Source organism: Betta splendens, chromosome 7, assembly GCF_900634795.4.
Source record: "Betta splendens chromosome 7, fBetSpl5.4, whole genome shotgun sequence".
Lineage (NCBI taxonomy): Eukaryota > Metazoa > Chordata > Actinopteri > Anabantiformes > Osphronemidae > Betta > Betta splendens.
In genome coordinates this window covers 15,087,992-15,107,248 of record NC_040887.2, presented here as the reverse complement: position 1 = coordinate 15,107,248, position 19,257 = coordinate 15,087,992, and the positions used below count along the sequence as shown (strand labels likewise).

General features: G+C 51.1%; 1 protein-coding gene across 9 annotated transcripts in view; it reads left to right on the top strand.

The window, feature by feature from the left end:
* plch2a (phospholipase C, eta 2a) overlaps positions 1-19,257 on the top strand; it is a 75,607-nt gene that overhangs the window by 44,459 nt on the left and 11,891 nt on the right. For 4 of the 9 annotated variants that reach the window (XM_055510242.1, XM_041071458.2, XM_055510245.1 and 1 more), the window contains 9 exons: positions 9,748-9,894; positions 11,494-11,737; positions 11,824-11,953; positions 14,424-14,594; positions 15,257-15,350; positions 15,900-16,103; positions 17,149-17,269; positions 18,808-18,979; positions 19,140-19,247. In XM_055510242.1, coding sequence (XP_055366217.1) covers positions 9,748-9,894; positions 11,494-11,737; positions 11,824-11,953; positions 14,424-14,594; positions 15,257-15,350; positions 15,900-16,103; positions 17,149-17,269; positions 18,808-18,979; positions 19,140-19,247 — 1,391 coding nt within the window. Of the gene's footprint in view, positions 1-1,697; positions 5,777-9,747; positions 9,895-11,493; positions 11,738-11,823; positions 11,954-14,423; positions 14,595-15,256; positions 15,351-15,899; positions 16,104-17,148; positions 17,270-18,807; positions 18,980-19,139; positions 19,248-19,257 lie in introns of those variants that run through there. The other 5 variants (XM_055510246.1, XM_055510247.1, XM_055510248.1 and 2 more) reach the window with 5 other exon arrangements.

Genomic DNA, 19,257 nt, shown 5'->3' with positions numbered 1-19,257 from the left:
TCGCCCTGTTCATAGACGCTGCCGGCCTCACCAGCTGCTCGTACGCTCGGCTTCCTGCTCCTCCCGCACGCGGCCACCGTGTATTCCTGGGCCGCGTGACAGTGACAAATGCTCCTTCAACGGACAAAACGAGCCTCCGGCCTCGGGAGATTGTTTTGTCCTCCATACGGAGGGGGAAAATTCAGCGTATGATTGAATTGAGGGCGAGGTATATTTAGTGTATGTGAGCTGAATCCACCTGTGCAGGAGAAGATGAGGCTCCGGCCGCTCTGCCTGCCGGCGACGGTGCAGCTCCGTAATGGGGCCCGTTTTGGATGCAGCAGCTCCAGAGAGACGCTCCCAGGGGCCTCGTGTCGCCCGGTTTGTAACGGAGGCCGACGCCGATGCTGAGCGCGCCGCTCTAATTGACTCGGGGCTGTCGCGTTCTGCAGCCTTAGCGTTCGTGCATTCGGGCCACTCACAGACTCACAGAGGCGGGTCGGGTCTCCCAGGGTTCAGTGTGGAGCCACCGCGGGGTGTGTGCGTAGTAACGAGACGTCCACGACGGCCGCCCGCTGCCTCTGGGCGTCTGCCGTGGTTTGGAAGGAAATCGCTGAATGAGCCTGAAAGCCTCATCACGGATTCAGCGTTTCTGGACCGCAGGTATAATTGGCAGCTCTAAGAGACGCTCTTATCGTTTCATCTGCCAGAGAAAAGTTAATTCTAATACAGCGGCGAAAGCTTTCGCAGAAAAAGGCGATGAAAAGCTCCAGAAGGGAGTGAAAACACAGAGTCCTTCAAAGAACCAGCCCTCAAAGAAAGTCTGTGGGACAGTGGACTCGGTGGAGTTGTTTGTGCCGGCTTCTTCTCGCCTCCTTCTCACCTCCGTCCACGTGCGTCTCCTTTTCTGGCTGAACGCAGTCCCTCCCGTGAGCAAACCCCCCACAGATCCCTTAAATCTCCTCCTCTTTGATATCCCCGCTGGCTTTTAGGTTCATCGCCTGCTGGATATTCCCTCTCAGATTTTCTTTCCTCACATTTTTCTCCCTTTTCATCAGTACAGACCGAGTGCTCCATTATTTACACAGTGGAACACATTAAAGCTATTCTTAGATTTAAGAAGGCACCTGAGGCACAACAGATCATACTTACACATATTTACACTCTATTTTTACATATTTGTATATACATGGTTTTTATCTTCACATGTTTAATAATGAGGTTATTGATTAAGTAAACAATATTTTGGTTTGGGACTAAACCTTTACATGACTTGTTCTGATTAACTAATAACTACTAATTGTGTGTGTGTGTGTGTTTGTGTGTGTGTATGTGCGTGTGTGTTTGTGCAATTGTGCATGTGTGTGTGTGTGTGCGTGTGTGTGTGTGTGTGTGTCTGTGTGTGTGTGTGTGCGTGTGTGTGTGTGTGTGTGTGTGTGTGTGTGTATGTATGTGCGTGTGTGTTTGTGCAATTGTGCATGTGTGTGTGTGTGTGTGCGTGTGTGTGTGTGTGTGTGTGTGTGTGTGTGTGTCTGTGTGTGTGTGTGTGTGTGTGTGTCTGTGTGTGTGTGTGTGTGTGTGTGTGTGTGTATGTATGTGCGTGTGTGTTTGTGCAATTGTGCATGTGTGTGTGTGTGTGTGTGTGTGTGTGTGTGTGTGTGTGTGTGTGTGTGTGTGTGTGTGTGTGTGTGTGTGTGTGTGTGTGCGTGCCAGCTCGAGGCAGGATTTCAAAGTGAAAATGATCCACGCGTGCGGATGTGCCGGTTTTGTGCAGAGGAGAAGGTTTCAGGGGATTCTGCTGCAGCGGATAATCTTCTGTGCTGACACCTTGGTAACGCACGCAGACACACACCGTGATGATTGTTGTGCCCCTGCGGCGCTTAGCAGCAGGCCTGGGCTCCCTCCGTGCCACAAGGCCATCTGTCAGCTTCAGCTCTAACTCCACACCTTCATCCACCAACACCGCGTTAGAGCAACCAACAGAGGCCAGTGGACAAACTGAAGTCGTGCAAATGATGAGTTGTTCCTTTCTGCTCAGTCTGGTGTTTGTATGACAGTGTCCACGTATTTTAAAACCAGCCTCTAAACTGAACAAAAAGTGAACCCAGCGTCTGTTCTCTGCCTCCACATCTTTCTCTGTGTGTTAATGTGCTGTTTCTGGTGGAGGCACGCTGGAGCTTCTCGCTCCCGCTAAACGTGTGGGCAACAGAGGAGAAGAAGCGTCCCCTCTTGTGTTTGTATAATGTTGGCTCGTGGAAATCCTAATCCAACGTGAGGGAACGTGGGTGGTTACATGCAAAGACATGCGGAACACGAGTAACGCTACTGGAGCCAACAACATTCCTCCTAAACAGACCGTTCCCGCGCGCTTGATGACTCTCTGTTCATTCAACACGAATATTCACAACAACTGCGTTTGTTTAAGGTTTTTTATCATTCTTCTAATATTTGGTGCCTTCTAAGACAGAATCGAGTGATCGAGAGCGAGGCCACGGGTCAAAATAAGGCCTTGAGCTAATTTGAGCTCTCAAAAGTCCAACAGCATTTCTTTTTCACACTGCACATTGAACGCTGCACGCTGGGCTTTCACTTTGAGACAACTTCTCAATAAGCTGTAATAACGCTGGAGCACAGGGGCGTCATCAGCTCGGCACACAGAGCTGCTGGGGTCCTGGTCCATGCCTGTGCAGAGGTTGATGTAATATCCTGCTCCTGTTATTTATAGCTGCCAACAGGGAGCGGCATAGACTCCATTCTGGCTCACATGCGAACACACCGTCAACGCCGCCTGCTTCATTCCAGGACATTTAGAGACTGAGAATTACTTTATTTAAGACTAAACCTGGCCATTGGTGCATTATTCTCTAGGCAGCAGTTCTCCTTGAATGCGAGTCTCAGGATGAAGCCTGGTTCGCCTGGTTCCGCCCTCATTATATCCAGGACAGTGATTCCTGGAACAATCCCTCACAGCGCTTGTCAAAAAAATGAGGATTTCTGTCCGTGCTGTGTCACTTCTGAATCAAAGCTAGTGTAGGATCCATGCCCCCTGAAAACAGGCCTCCACGATTACATGCCATTATTTTTTCGCTGCTAGCTGGATGTAATGAGGAACGTCCTGGATCCCAAACAATAAAAGATGCCTCATTAAGTGGATGGGAACAGTTTTAACTCCTTGACTGTGGTTCATCAGCTATAGAATTATGTTGGTTTTCCCTTCAGAAGGTGAAAAATAATTCTGACTTCTTAGTTTGAGAACTAGACCAACACCATTACCTGGTTTGTTTCCTGGGATCTGCATCGCTCTGCATCGTTCACCAGACAGTGACCGCTGCTTCAGCACCACGGACAGCGCAGCCCACTTTCCTGCCTGGAACAGGGTGGTAATCAAATGACCCGCTGAGATCCCAGAACCATCCCCTCCAGTGAGGAACGACACTTCCCCTTCAAATAAATCAGACTTGAAGGTCACCCGAGTGTCCACTTTAACGGTCAAGTGTCTGCGCCCTGTCACTGATTGCTCCAGAGTCTATCACAACCAGATGACACAATGGAACAAGACATCGCTTCCTGTGAAATTAACCACCTGGGCTTTGTCCTACTTTCTACTGACCTACTTGTATCTACTGGGCACTCGTTGGACTTGTATCAGTATACGAAAGTGAGTTTATTAATCTATTGTCACAAGTTCAAAAGATCTAAAAGTCATTAGTACATTATATGACTGTGGACAGATTTTATGAATTATAGCATAGATGCAGGTTGAGCTTGTGAAAGTATTGATGTTTGTAATTGCGAGTTCCCTTTGCTTCGTCGATCTCTGGAATCTGAACCAGAGATTCTATTTATCTGGTCGCAGGTGCCAAAATGATACAATTCAAAATGTCTGTGTAGGAAAAATGCCAAACATCTGATTCATGGGTTAAAACGGTGAACAGCGGTTTCATATTTTCTGGTTCTGAGTCTGTGGACATTCATTAACGAGAGGTAAACATGATTTGTTGACGTCAGTGTGTTGTTGTGCTATAAAGCAGTGGAGGAGTACAGTAAATAGAAGTAATGAATACATCAGGGAGGAGGACGCGTCCCCCGGCATAATTTCAGGTCAGCGCTCGGTTTAATTGCAGGAAAATGACTGGGAAGGTAAAGCAGGGTTTAATGGTTTAGCTGGTGACAACAATCCTAGACTGGAAAAGGTTAAAGCTTCTGTGGTCAAAGACTGTGTCCACATTAGAGTTGCTGTATATACTTTGATAATGTTGTAACTGTCTTGGTGTCATTTCGCAGAATGATGAGGTTTTGACCGGCTGCTGCTGAACCCTGTCAGGGTTTTTAACAGCTGATCCTGTGATCATCTAATCATGCGTGAGTTAGTGGAGCTAAATCCCAGCGTGTGTGAAAGCTGTCCTGCTGAGAAAGCCTAAATCTGAGTGTCTGTTTACGGAGCTGTCGAACCCGGAGAGAAGCTTGAGCTAAAGGCCGGAACCCTAATTGATGCTGTGATACAAATGAAACACACACTGCTCTGAGGAGCGTTCATATGAATGAAGGCTGAGCTGCGTCACCTCACCTGCTGTTTTTCTCTCTGCTTCGTGTTGCGTTTCTGTGAATGAGCCCGTTTCACATTCAGTACGTGGCTCTCGCTTGTCAGACGCCCTGCGCGGCTCAGCTCCGGGTCCAGAAGCCTGACACCGCTTGACACCGCGTGGCCGTGCTCAGACTTCTGCATCCGTCTGTGAGGAATCAGCCTGACACTTGACCCAGTTCAGCCTGTGGCGCCGTTGTGTTGGGCTCAGACACTATAGACAGGGAAGCAACCTGCTGTGTTTGCTGAAGCACGCGTGGATGGAAGGTTTAAAAGAACTGGGACGTGTGTGGATGAAACCAGCAGTGGACGCTGGTAAATGGTGCACTGGTCCCAAGCACTGGTCCCAGCTCCCAGCACAGACTCACTCGCGTGAGTGTCGTGGCTGCTGAATAGAGGTGTGTCCTGCCCACTGCGTTTCACTGCGCACGTTTAGCCAATCTCCTACACTCGGATTACTGCTTCCCAGGGATTTAGGATTTGTGACCGCCCAACGCGCCGCGCTGAACAGTCGCCGTCCGCGTGCGGTGCTTCCACATCCTTTCTGTCCATGCTAACTTTGATGAGACGCCAGATGCTAGATGAGAGGAGAGAGGAATTAATGATGGAGCATCACCAGGACCAATCGCAGCTCTGAAATAAAGACTCTTTTTGGGTTTTTTTTTTTTTGGAGATGGGAGAATATTGAGGAGAAGCCGGTGCAATAATCAGGTTTGCTGAGGCAGGAACATCACACAATTATTGACCAACTGTTGATGCCTCCATTCATGGAGGATTTCTGCTTTTCTGTGGACTTTCCTTTTCCGATTCTGAAGTTAACCTAGAAAGGAAAAGAGGAGCAATAACTCATATGTGATATTAGCTGAGAATAACATTTTCTCAACAGCCCTGAGCTTAATGGCAGCTCTGAGGTCGTAATCTACTCAAAGAGACATTTGTTCCCGCATAAACATTCCCTCAGCGGCAGCTTGTGCTTCCAGTCATCCAGAATGAGCGCGTGTCAGGAGAGCGCGCGCTCTGCAGCCCCGGCGCCGGCCCGCTCCGCCGCAGACAGGCCCGGACCCCCGGCGAGGGCTTTGTCCAGCGAGGACGGACGCAGGGACGAGGCCCAGAGCGACGGGCGGCGGCGGAGCTCGCAGCCCCGCGCGCTGGAGGACTTCCTCTGGATCGGCAGCAGCATCGTGGCCTTCTCCAGGTGGAGGCTGGGGTACATGGGTAAGAGGCTGCGTAGAGCTACGGGTTCTTACGTGAACAGTCAGGTTCTGACATGGTCAGTGGGACAGTTCTCACATTCGGCCCCTCAGGCTTGTCTCAGCGCGGGCTCAGGGTTACGGTCTGAGAGCAGCTTACGTGCGACTGCAGCATATGGCTCCCCCCCCCCCCCCCCCCCCGGGCTTAACCTGCGCAGCTCCACCTCCTTGGCCCACATTGTAAGTGTGGCACCAGGTCACCGGCCCACGTCACTGGACCTGGCCTCACCCGCCTCACCCGCCTTTTCCAGTGGAAAACCTCCACCTCACCCGCCACCGGTTGTGCTTTAACCTCATTAACCAGCCTTGACGACCAAAAGCCTGTTGATGTGATCATCCCCTAACCTGGCCTCCTACACTCACCTCTGACTGAGAAACTGGGAAATGATGACGTGAGAGCAGAATTAAAGCCGGTGGGGCTCCATTGGGTCGGACGTGACAGGTGTTCCTAATGAAGTGGACATTATCTGCTTCCTGATGCCGTGGTTGCAGGTTGGGCGCCGGCTCGTTTCCATGTCCTGCACGATGAGCGTTGTCACCATCCGCGCATTCACTCGCACGCTTTAAATCTGGCGTGGTAACCATGGCGACGGGCCCAGTTCTCCACAAGCGAGAGTGCACCGCCTTGTGCTCCAGTTGTGTGTCTCTCTCTACGCTCGCTTCTCGTGAGGCGGCCTCAACCCGTCCGCTTTGCTCAGTTCCCCCCTGGTTCCGGTCTCGTCCTGTCACATTAGCTTAAAACGCTGTGGCGCCCAGTTTCCTGACTCTGCTGTTTCCACAGTCACTAACTGGCCTTTAATCAGCTTCCATAGGATCTGACCTTCTCCACTGGGCAGAAATGGGTCAAACGCATTTTTCCTCCTCTTTTCATAGTGTGTGTGTGTGTGTGTGTGTGTGTGTGTGTGTGTGTGTGTGTGTGTGTGTGTGTGTGTGTGTGTGTGTGTGTGTGTGTGTGTGTGTGTGTGTGTGTGTGTGTGTGAGCCTTGGCTTCACGCTTCCCTCAGCCGTTAATGCTGACTTAAGTCATTTATGCGTTTGGAGAGGAGTTCAGCTCAGTAATGTACTGCAGGGACATGTTTCCGACCGTGTTTAACCTCCCACGCCTCCTCCCTCCATGCTGCCGGCAGGGGAGCGCGAGGCTTCGGCCTCCTCCCGCGCCTCCTCATCTGTGGGCTAATTGTGTCTAACGTGAACTGGGGGGGGGGGGGGGGGGGGGGGGGGGGGGGGGGCTGTTGAAAGGTGTGCAGCTCATCTTTGACAGGAGGAGGGAGACGAGCCACTCAGATCGGTGTCGGGAGGCAGCTTTCAGGCCTGAGAGCCCGCAGAGCGCGCGCCCGCCCGCTCTCGTTCCCACCGAACTCTGACAGCAGCTCATTTCATGGATTACTGCTTCCTCTGCGGCTGAAGGGCTGGAGATCCTCGGCTCAGCTGCCGCCTCGCTGCTGTGAGCCAGCGGCCGCACACGCGCCGCCAGTCTCCCCGTCGAACCATCACCATCCGATCCACAGACGCTCCATCCATCCTAAGTGAAACATCATTACTGGCTCATTAGTTATGGGTGACGGCTTCTTACAGTCAATTTAAATCCAAACACAAAAAGCAAAGATAATTGGTTTGTTGAGGTGTCTTGTTTAACAGCTCATGCACAATTGCTTTAAATGATTACGCATCCCCTTCATTATCCCAAGCGCTGCTGCTGGAGCTAATCCCAGCTTTGGCCCTGAAGTCGCCAGTGCCTCGCAAACTGTGGAGAGCACGCAAACTCCACAGAGGAAGAAGGCCGGTCACTGCCAGGACTCAAAGCCGGCTTCTTCTGGCTGTGAGGACGCGTCAGTGGTTCCCATCTTGCACTCAGATCACATCTTTAATTCCAATAATAGTGTTTGTTGCCAGCGAGCGCCGCGCGTCCGCAGCCGGAGCTCATTGGGGAGTTTAGGGCCAGCGCGCGACCAGGCGCCTCATTAGACTGTGACGAATGGGAGCTTTTGCACGCCGGTGGCCCCTCGGAGGCGTGGGGGAGTTGAGCAGGTGACGTGCATGAGATGAAAGGAGCACGCAGGTGATGGTTAATGCGGTCGCGCCACTGATTCGACTGCTCAGAGAAACTGGACCCACAGCAGCGGATCTGGAGGCAATTACAGCACTTTACACAGCAACAAACTGGGTAAATATAATTACGGTCATTAGTCCTCAGATCTGGAGGAAAACGTAAGTCATCCCATCATTTTCCTTATAGTCACTTGTCCTTGGTTCTCTTTCCAGTCGAAGGTGTCGTGTGCAGGAGTTAGTCCAACACACCGGCACCTTCTGACACACAAACAAGGCTTCATCCAAATCCAATCATTCAACTCAGCAATATTAAATCCACCGTCCTGTATGGGCGCTAATGTGCTTCAAACGTTTCAACATGAGTAATGATCCAGTGTGTGTGTGTGTGTGTGTGTGTGTGTGTGTGTGTGTGTGTGTGTGTGTGTGTGTGTGTGTGTGTGATCAATAGCCGGCCGCACAATTGATTCTCATAAAATGACGCTTGCCTGTGGTGTGAGGACAGTTTATAGAAATGAAGAACCACCTTCACCGTCTCGTCTTTTGTTCACAGATTTATTTTGGTTCATAATTTGCAGCTTTTAGAGAAAATCACAGAACCAAACAAGAACTAATCGTCGTTCTGAAGGAAACCCATAACAAGCTCTTTACTCTACCTTAGTTTACTTTAGATTTGTGTTTAATAATTCAACAGCATCCACTCTTCTGTCTCTTGTGAAGTACGAGTTCCAGTTTGAAAGCATTAGTACGTGTGTGTGTGTGTGTGTGTGTGTGTGTCTGTGCTGTGATGCCTGAATGACATCTGAAACTGAAAAACAAATAGGAAGTGGTGGTTTGCTGGATCACAACAGCTGCATCAGCATGAACAGCTCCCTGAGGCCGCGCGGCAGTGAGACCACAGCCGGGTCCGATCGATGCTCAGTAGGAGCTGCTTGGTGTTACTGACTGTCCTCACACATTGGACCGTTTAGACTGATGTCGCGTTCAGATCGCGTGGCTCAAAATTACATTCAGGTTTGAACTTTCAGCTTGTCTAAATGCATTCCACGGGCTCTGACGCGGTGCTGATGAGAGTTACCGAGCAGAAGAGCGAGCACACGACGCATCTCCATAGACTCAGCAGCAGCTTCTCAGAACGTGTGATCATGTTTGACTTGAAATCCCCATAATCCCCATCTGTTAAAGCCTACTGTAAAACGAGGAACATTCTATAGGTTTCATTCAAGATCTTGCTTGATTTTACGACCATTTTCAGTTGAACATTATTGGATTTATTTGTATCCTCCAGCGTGTAATTTTTCCAAATGCCTGAAACGCTGCTTGTGTTTCTGCTGATGCGTCCTAATTTCTGGGATGTGACAGGATGTGACCGGAAATCAGATGGCTGATAATTGATAATAAGGCCACATCCAGGCCACATGCAGCCTGATGAACAAACAGTGGGCCTCCTGTGGAGGACCTGACAAATTGTTCAAACCATGTCACCCACTGTGTGTCTGTGTGACACGAGTGTGTGAAGTGCAGGTCTGAATCCTCACATGTGAATAGAGCTATTGGTTTTCCTCCACTGATGCACTGTACTGTTATAGTTGGCAGTGGGAACTCGGGATTCTGTTAAAGGGCGCTCTATGGAGAAATGGCTCCTCGCTGTCGTCGATTGTCTCTCGCCTCCTCTCCTCCTTCCTCTGGGACGCGGAACCTCTGTCTGCAGCGTTTGTGTGAGAGTGCGGGTCAATAACGAGGCTCTGGACGGCAGGAATCTGACAGAGATGAGCCCATGCACGCACGCACACACACACACACACACACACACACACACACACTGCACACTCCACTGACTTCCCTCCTGACAACTCTCCCGTCTCTTTTCCTCCCTGTTTTTCTTGCCAGTGGAGAAATGTATGAGCTCCATGCAGACCGGGACCCAGATGGTGAAGCTCCGCGGGGGCTCCAAGGGACTGGTGCGCTTCTACTTTCTGGACGAACACAAGTCGTGCATCCGCTGGAGGCCGTCGCGCAAGAACGAAAAGGCGAAGAGTGAGTCTGTCACACTGAACTAACTGACAGGAGACAAAGTGTTTCAGATGATGCGCCTGTGGGGAAACGTCTGCGCCACACTGTGTGTTCAATATTTCATATTGCTCTAATTTTATTGTACAATTGTGATTTTTAATACACACATTGTAGATGTGTCTTCATCTGCCGCTGTCTCCACAGTAGTAACAACCAGCTGTGGCCACAGGGGGCGCTGTTGTTGCCACGTTGCTGCTGTAGAGTCCAATCCAACTACTTTCCCGTCCCTCGGGTCTGAATCGTGTCTGTTCATTTATGACCACTTTGTTTTTATAAAATAGAGAGCGGAGCGAAGTCTTAGCGGCAGCTCCCAGGTCGCTGGCGACTCGCGGGGGGGCTTAGGTCTCAGTTTCCTGTCGCTCACCCTCCTCTTTCAGCCCTGTGTTTAATAAGCTTCTTAAGTCGACTTAATTATTCATCAGCTTTAATCTGCCCAAACAGCGTCTCACACTCTAATTGAGAATGACACACGCTTCTCACTGGCAGATCAAAACCAAGGCAGCTTTGTTTTTCAAGACAAGGTCTCCTGAACCCAGAAACTAAGATAAGAAAAAGCTTTATTCATCCCACAGTGGGGGAAAATTCCATTGGCCTCTTTTGTTTCACCATTGTTAGAACCCGACAACTCTGCGTGTGGCTGTGTGATGGGATGGACATGCCTCTAGAGGCTGATCATTCAACACCCACTGGGATGAGCCGACGGGCAGGAAACGCTGGGAGGACCTGGTTTGCTCGTTCTGTCAACAGACCAATTTTTCACCTCCCTATTTTGTAATTTAGTTTTGGTTAAGACTGGGCTCCTGTAGATTGGAGATATATTGCTTCCAGGTTGTCTGTCCCAGCTTGTGAACTCAAGGGTGTTCTGTCTCCGTGCTCAGGTGTGCAAAGCAAGCGATTTGGTCATGATCAGCATCCGGTTAGAATGGCCCAGACCCAGAGGTCCAGGTATCTGTACGAGCTGCGCCTGAAGGCACCACGACTGGGCCAAGCGCATGCTCGTACGGCTCCAAATGTCCCAGTGTGCCAGCGCAAAATGTCAGAGGCTGAACAGAAACCAGCAGCTGGAGCATCTGTCGGACCGACTGACCTCACGCTCTGGAGCATGAACTATTCCGGGCCGTAGCAGCGATGGTTACTCACACTACTACAGACCCGCTGCAGCGCTGGAGCGTACTGGTGCATTATTTATGAAACGACCGCAGGACGCAGCACACGGAGCCTTTTAAAATCCCCAGCCCGAGGGTTTGACAGCCGCACGGGAGCGCATGCAACACCTAAGCGGCATCCAGGGATCTCCAGTATCCACAACCGCATGTGCTTTATTTCACAGTAGAACTGGGATTCTAGGTTTGTACAGTAATAAACAGCCTGGGGCAGCATGTGTGTGGGTGGCGTGTGGTTGCGAGGGAGCACGGCTGAATACGCAGCTGTACCGCTGCATTATGAATGAGAGTGTAAGTCAGGTTTGGTCCTTAAGATGCAACTGAAGCCAAACAAACGCGCTCAGAGAAGATCCGTTTCCAGCATTTGTCCGGGTTCTGACTCTCCTGTTTGCTCACACAGTCTCCATCGACTCCATTCGGGAGGTGTGTGAGGGGAGGCAGTCCGAGATCTTCCAGCGCTACGCCGAGGGCAGCTTCAACCCCAACTGCTGCTTCAGCCTGTACTATGGGGAACACATGGAGTCCCTGGACCTGGTGTCCGGCACCGGGGAGGAGGCCCGAACCTGGATCACAGGCCTCAAATACCTGATGGCGGGAATCAGCGACGAGGACAGCCTCGCCAAGAGGCAGCGCACCCGCGACCAATATCCTTTACAGTGAATGCATGAGGCCAGTTCACTCACTCATTCACTCAGGCCGGCAGCTTCTCCTTAACCCGCCGCGCCATCACGTGGCTGAAGCAGACCTTCGCCGAGGCCGACAAGAACGGTGACGGCAGCCTGAGCATCAGCGAGGTGCTGCAGCTCCTGCACAAGCTCAACGTCAACCTGCCCCGACAGAAGGTCAAGCAGATGTTCAAGGTAAAAGGCCTCAGCCTGGCTCCGCACGCAGCCACTTACTGCAGAACTGATCGCTTTTCTCAAACCTTCGCCTTAAACTTGAATGTGTTTCGATGAAGCTGTGAGCGCAGAGCGGCTCGTTAAGGCGCTAAATGGGCCCACGCGCTCTCCGGAGACTCCGGCGTGTGCTTAATCTGTGAAGGAAAGACGCTCTGACTGATGGCGACTGCTGCTGTACAGATGTTGGCCATCACAGGGCAGAGGGATTAGCGCGCGGCTGAGCTAAGCCCTTGTTTAGGCTAACGATTACAGAGCGGCAAGCGGCCCGCTGACGTGCGTCCATATGGTGCTGCCGGGACACAGATGGTCCTCTGGAGTAATGCAGGGTAAACACAGGGCCCCGAGCGCGCGTGGACACTGATGAAGATTTGTGGGTCGGCCGTCTCCTGGCGACCGCCGTGGCTTAACCTACTTCCACTGAAGAAAACAAAAGCTGTCAGTCTCCTCCGCCGCCCGAAGGCAGCGGCCGATGATTCGTGGGCTTGAGTTTCTGAGGTGGCGCCCGCGTTTAATCTTTTAATCTTATACAAGGTTTCATTCAACGCACAAAGAGAACTATTTAAGTAGAGCCGTCACAAGAAAAGATAAGACGGGTGAGAAATACAGCAGGGGTAACAATGAGCCGATTCAAAGTGTAGATTATAAACAAATAGGATCCAAGTCGAGTAACGGAAAGATGAAAGTAGGACATAAACCCTGAATTACCTCTTTAGACCTTGTTCATTAAAAAATAGCCTCCTCGTGTGTCTTCCTTTTACCTTTGACCTCAATGAAAATGGAAGCTTCCATATGTTAATTACTTCACCGTTAAAACGTCCAATTAAACCCAAGGTTTAGCTCTTCTGCTGTTGTCAGGGTTTAAAGCAGCTCCTCTGCAGCCGGTTTATCCTCAGTGTGTCCAAGGTGCATTCACAGGAGTTAATGATTTTCCCTTAAACGCACCAGGAGGCCTTATCTCTCAACTGCTTAATTAAAACACTGCCTCACGGCAGAAAAACTGGAGCAGACGCTTAAACCTTTCCGAACTGTTTGATCGATGAATCAAATGGAATGGAAATCGATCAAACGTGTTCCTCTCTGAGGTCAACGCAGCGTCAAGTCATAAAATCCTACTTTGTTCATGAAGTTCGTCTACATGTAACTTTCCCTGAGGCGCGGTTACGGTGGTGGAGCCACAGAGACTCGTTCATCGACAGTGCAGCTGATCCACAAAACACAAATCCACACAAAAAACGAACAAACGCGAAAGACAAAAGCAAAACCACAAAGAAAATATAGAAAGAAAAATAATTGTTTTTTAAAGGCCGTGTAGTATAAAGTGGATCTCAGGTGGGTTCTGATAAGCACAGGACCACTTTGGAGGCTCTCTCTATATACTGCGTGTCCCACTGAGGTCCCAGCCGCGTCACACCGTCTCAGTCTGGAGCTGAGGTGGAGCGGAGGTCTGGAGGCGGCAGGTGGAGGAAGCTGCAGCTTTAAGTGATTTATTACAGCGGCGGCTTGAGGGTGGGACGTGGAGGGAGGAGGCTGCTGTTCTGACGAATTAATCCACATTAGCTGTCAAGCTAAAAACGTGGCGCGCAAGCACGCAAACAAGCTAAGTGCCTACATTCATGCATAATGAATAGGACTGAAAAAGACCAGACGGATGCCTTCTACTTTCCAATAAAAAAGCTCCTGCGCTGCCGCTTTATCCTCCTGGGGCTGAGATTTGTCCTGAATACGAGGCCTGTGTCTGAAGATACTTCCTTCAGCAGCAAAAGATGAATAATGACGCAGGTGAGCTGTTGCTCCTGCCTCGTCACCCATCTCCACTGATGGAAAACCCACAGCAGCAGAGAGGCCTCCTGATCCGGAGCTGATTGACCTTTGACCTCGCTGTTCCACTGCTGATGACCGACAGAGGGAATGAATCACATTCATGTGACACAGGGATAGTTTTTTCTTGGTGCTAGCGTTTTCAGCCCCAGCTTTAAATTCCGAGCATGCGTGCATCTCCGCAGCGCTTCTCTCCCCCAAAACGCAACACTATTATATATTTAGATATTTTCATATGAAAAGCTTTATTAAACTATTCCCGCACCACTTCACAGATGCACGCTCTAATAAGTGGAGGCCTGATCTGTGCGTCTTCCCTCCACCATACAGCGTCCAGCGCCGAGCGGCTCGGAGGCCAAGCTCCGGCGGGCACAGACGTCATCGCGCTACAGTGAGCGGCCGCCTCCGGTGCCGCCTGGCATATGGAGCCGGTCACGGGCTCCGCGGAGCCGGGGCGAGCATTACACGGGTCGCGGTGTGACCCGCCGAGGCGCGGCCCGCCTCGACCCTGTTCTCGGAGCGCCGCGGCCGCTTTTGGAGCTCGCCGCTTATGTAACAGATGCTCCGTGTTGTCATTTGTAATACAACTGCGCCCCGTGTGCCGTGTGTGCAGGAGGCCGACACCGACGACGACCAGGGCAAGTTGGGCTTCGAGGAGTTCTGCTCCTTCTACAAGATGATGTCGACCCGCAGGGACCTGTACCTCCTCATGCTCACGTACAGCAACCACAAAGACCACCTGGACGCCGGCGACCTGGCCCGTTTCATGGAGAACGAGCAAAAGGTACCGCCGCCCGCGCGCGCTGCCGGAAACGGGTCAGCGGCACCGCGTCGCAGCATGACGGCTGACCGTGGGTCACAGCAATCGATGGCTGCCGCTCTGGAGCTGGAAGTGGAGCAGAGTGGCAGATGATGAGCGGCAGCATCGGCGCCAAAAACCCGCTGGAAGCGATGACCCACTTCAGGAGGAACACGGGCCACGCCGCGTGTAGTAACAGCCCGCGGGCCGTTTGTGCTGACAGCAGCTTCCCACGGTGCCCGTAGCGTGGTCAGTTACGGCCCGTGTCCTGTGTTCAACCTGCCAAACGCAGGCCCGTTGCTCCTGGTTGTTTGTGCAGAGACGGGCTCATAACGTGCAGCAGCTGCAGAGCGGCTGATGCTCAAACTGGCCAGTTGGGCTGCTGGGGAAGCTTCTGGGAGCTCACCTCCGCTGACGAGGGCTGGCTTCACTCTCTGCTGCGGATCATGCTGACACGGGAGGCCGCTGTGGTCGCCGCGGCAGTGACACAGTGACACAGTGTGGGAGAGGTCGGGCTGAGGAGCGTAGGGGAGGGAATCGCATTGGCCAGTTGGGTGGTTTGAATGAGACCAGCAGCTGGTTTCTGAGGGGAGGTGCATGAAGGCAGCTCGGTGGCCTCCTCATCCTGTGTGTTTTGCTGTGTGTAGATGACCAAGGTGAGCAAGGACCACTGCCTGGAGATCATCAACAAGTTTGAGCCGTGCTCCGAGAACCAGAAGCAGGGAGTTCTGGGAATTGATGGTGAGTCTTCTTTGGATTAGAAATTGAGCAGCACCCACATCTATCTCCATGGGAGGAAGTCCATTATAACTTGAGTTACAGCTTTAACGAACTGAAGCTGTTTCAAACATGTCTCTCTATTACACGTTGAATGAAGAATTTTGGTTCTTCTGCTTTTTTCACACTCACGTTAATGTTGATTTTGAGTTTTATATAACATACAGTACAGTACAAACAATTGTCCTAAATTGTTTAATTACATCATTCCTGATCAGAGCTGCTACTCTGCTATAGAGGCTTCATGGATGCAGGCAACTACTGTATGTTTCTACTAATTTCCTGAAACTGGATGTGTAACGTAATGTTTTGATTCCAAATCAGTTTAATAATATTTTTGAATTCCAAATTAACATTAATGTAATTTTACCTTTACCTTCATAACCAGCTGGTAAATGCTAAACTTTACAAATTGTTTTCAAATGATTTTAAAACTAAACTACTCAAATTAAATGCTTTATTTTGTCTTTCTAATTACAGTATGACTTTAACACTTCGTCCACTTCCCTCCAGGTTTTACTAACTACATGCGCAGCCCAGCGGGGGACATCTTCAACCCAGAGCACTACAACGTGAGCCAGGACATGAACCAGCCGCTGTGCAACTACTTCATTGCTTCCTCGCACAACACCTACCTGATGGGCGACCAGCTGATGTCGCAGTCCAGGGTGGACATGTACGCCTGGGTGCTGCAGGCCGGCTGCCGCTGCGTGGAAGGTCGGCACAGCCACAGAGGCACAGTCTAGAAAACGCGCTACACAACATTTACTCCTTTGAAAATATTTGTCGTATTATTTAAGACTGATGGGACGTCTTATATACTTTTAAATACTTCTCTCTACTCTGAGCAGCACAAACTGACAAACCAGAGGATTTATACTAGACTCTCTCCTCAGGGATATTAATACACCATAGCTGTACTCAGACTGTGGCCAGAGTAACAGTAAAGAGGGAGGACCCACAAGATAAACAAATGATTTAATAATTGCAATCCTGCACATTTCCTTCGCTGTCTTTCTATGGCAGTTCCAGCAGTTGAAGTTCCCTGCTGTGGGATCAATAGAGTTTTATCTATCAATCCAAAAACAAGCAGGAAAATAACAACTCACAAAAAAATCACTGCCATGCAGAAAAAAACTACTACTTACAGTACTACAATCTACAAGATAGCAAAATATTACAGAAATATACCACATAATACAAACAAAGGTAACAAGGAACATAGTACTAACATGTAACATGCAAATAAATGTAAAACTAAAGTAGAGGCAAACAACAGACAAAGCTCTTGTGTGGTGAAGGTGGCAACAGTTGTAGGCGATAAACAGGAGGAAATGACATTAGACCAACGAAGAAGACAGAACTGAACAAAAGCTAAGGCGCCTCTGGCAGGTCAGGGGGCCGAGCTGTAACAGAACCAAGGCCCTGCTTGTGGGTAGTTGTTGGGAATAATAAGCAGCGATCGATATGGTGCAAAGAGGTCAGTGCATCTAACATGAGCATCGAGATTTGCTGCCTCTGGAAGTGTTTGCTGGGCTGAGAGAAGCCCACCGCTGCACCCGCGGGGAAATGTCTGCAGGTATCAGCTGTTAAAAGGTCACCGCCCACTCCCTGCCTGCTGCTGCCTGAGGATGGAGGTCGGCGTGAGTCAAGTGGGACCGAGGTCCACGCGCGGCAGACGGACTCGTCCTGGAGCTGCGTCCGACACGCGTCTGAGAGGTGACGCTCATGTGCTCCTCTTCTTCTTCTCCCCCGACCACAGTGGACTGCTGGGACGGTCAGGATGGCGAGCCCATCGTCCACCACGGCTACACACTCACCTCCAAGATCCTCTTCAAAGACGTCATCGAGACCATCAACAAGTACGCCTTCATCAAGAACGAGTATGTGCACACGCAGCCGCACCCTCACACTCTTTTTACTAATTACTGCCTGGCTGCAGGAAGTAGTGACTTCCTGTTACACATGAGTCTGAATACTGCTCATAACGACTCTATACTGAGGTTCCAACATTGTCCTGCATTAGTTCATCAGTTGCCGCAGTAGGTTTAAAGCAATTTTTCTACTACTCTGACAGTGTTTTGTACCAGATTTCAGCAGCAGATGCTTTGACTCCAGTAAAGTGTGAGGACAAAATGTTCACCTAACAGGACTAAGAGATGCTCAGTGTTCACGTTCACATGATGCCTGATGGCTGAATGCGCTGTACGTGCATGCGCGTTGCTACCGGGGCTGCGTGGCTTGGTGGAAAACGCCTGGCCAGATAACAGGCAAAGCATTGTGGGTGTTGTCAGCGCGGCCCAACGCGCATCTGGCAGCTCCGCTGCAGCCTGCGGTTCACGCGGCCCGACCTCGTTACCGCCGCTGCTGCAGAAGCAACGTGACAACGCAGGCACGCGCGCACACACACGCGAGCCCAGCCGGTGTGATGCTCCCCCCGACGCGCACGCAGTCTGGAGGATGCAGAGCGAACCGTTATTTTTAGCCCCCGTCGCCTGAAGTGAAATGAAGGCGAAACGCGCGCTTTGTGCGCCCGCTCGCTCGGCTGCAGCGCGCGCGCCTTTCACTGCCTAATTGTGGAGCGCGTCTTCCACAGATAACTGGCTCAAATGGAGCCGGGGTGAAAGGCTGCATTGAACATCAAAGGGCAATCAGATTTTCCAGGGTGCTGAAGGAGAGGCTCCACGCCAGGATGAAAGCCTTCGTCCCACTGACACTGGCAACGGTCGCAGCCGGCGCCGTGAACGGGTCGGGGCCCGGATCGGGCGCCTTCACGAGAGAATACTGACTGAAGCCCTTCCTTAGACGCACTCATCACATGCGCTCATTGACTGAGCAGCCACAGTTCACATTGCAGTTGCGTTTGGTAGCGGGGCCTCCTCTGATCAGCACAGGGCAGTGAAGTGGCTTCTTACAGGTATTTGTCTGCAACTCCTTCCTTTTCAGCGTAACATTAGTTGTGTTGACAGACCAACACACTGTAGTCGTTCCTGTCTGGCACAGGTAGCGGCTTAGTGCAAGCCCTCAGAAGGGCAGGAGAGCGCACAGACAGACAAATGAATAGAAAGGATCCGAAAACAACCTCCAGTTTGGTTATTAAAACCCGTGGAGCATAAACAAAAGCATCTGATCTCCAATTACCCACGAGTCGCGGTTGGGTGTCAGGAGCGGGTCAGGTCCCTGTGGTGCTGGATGGGAGGGAGGTGGAGCATCACATTATTATCCTCTCTGACGGGAATGAGAGTGTTGTCAGCAACCATAATGCAGTCTAGAATGATGAAAATAATAAAGCATGATTAAAAAACAAACAAAGTCCTATCTCCAGGTATTTTGGTTGGTGCCATGAACACACTTTATTATTGCGTGAGCTGGACTTGAAGGCTTGACCCGACCGGGCTCCACGTGTGTGCTTGCCTTGCAGCTACCCGGTCATCCTGTCCATAGAGAACCACTGCAGCGTCCCCCAGCAGAAGAAGATGGCCCAGTATCTGGTGGAGATCCTGGGGGACAAGCTGGACGTGGCCCACGTCAAGCCTGACGAGTGCGGGCGCCTGCCGTCACCGGAGACTCTCAAGGGAAAGATTCTGGTCAAGGTAAAGTCCGGCCGTGGCCGTTTCGGACCGGAACGCCGGCTCCAATGATCAGTTTGTGTCCAGACTCGAGGCCCCGTGACCTCTAAAAGCACCACCGTGACGGAATAGAACGACTGAGAGGGTGGTGTTAAACCGCTGATGGTTCCCTTCCACGCTCCAGGGGAAGAAGCTGCCCGCGAACATCGACGAGGACGCGGAGGAGGGCGACGTGTCCGACGAGGACAGCGCCGACGAGATGGAGGACGACTGCAAGCTGCTGAACGGAGACGTATGTTGGC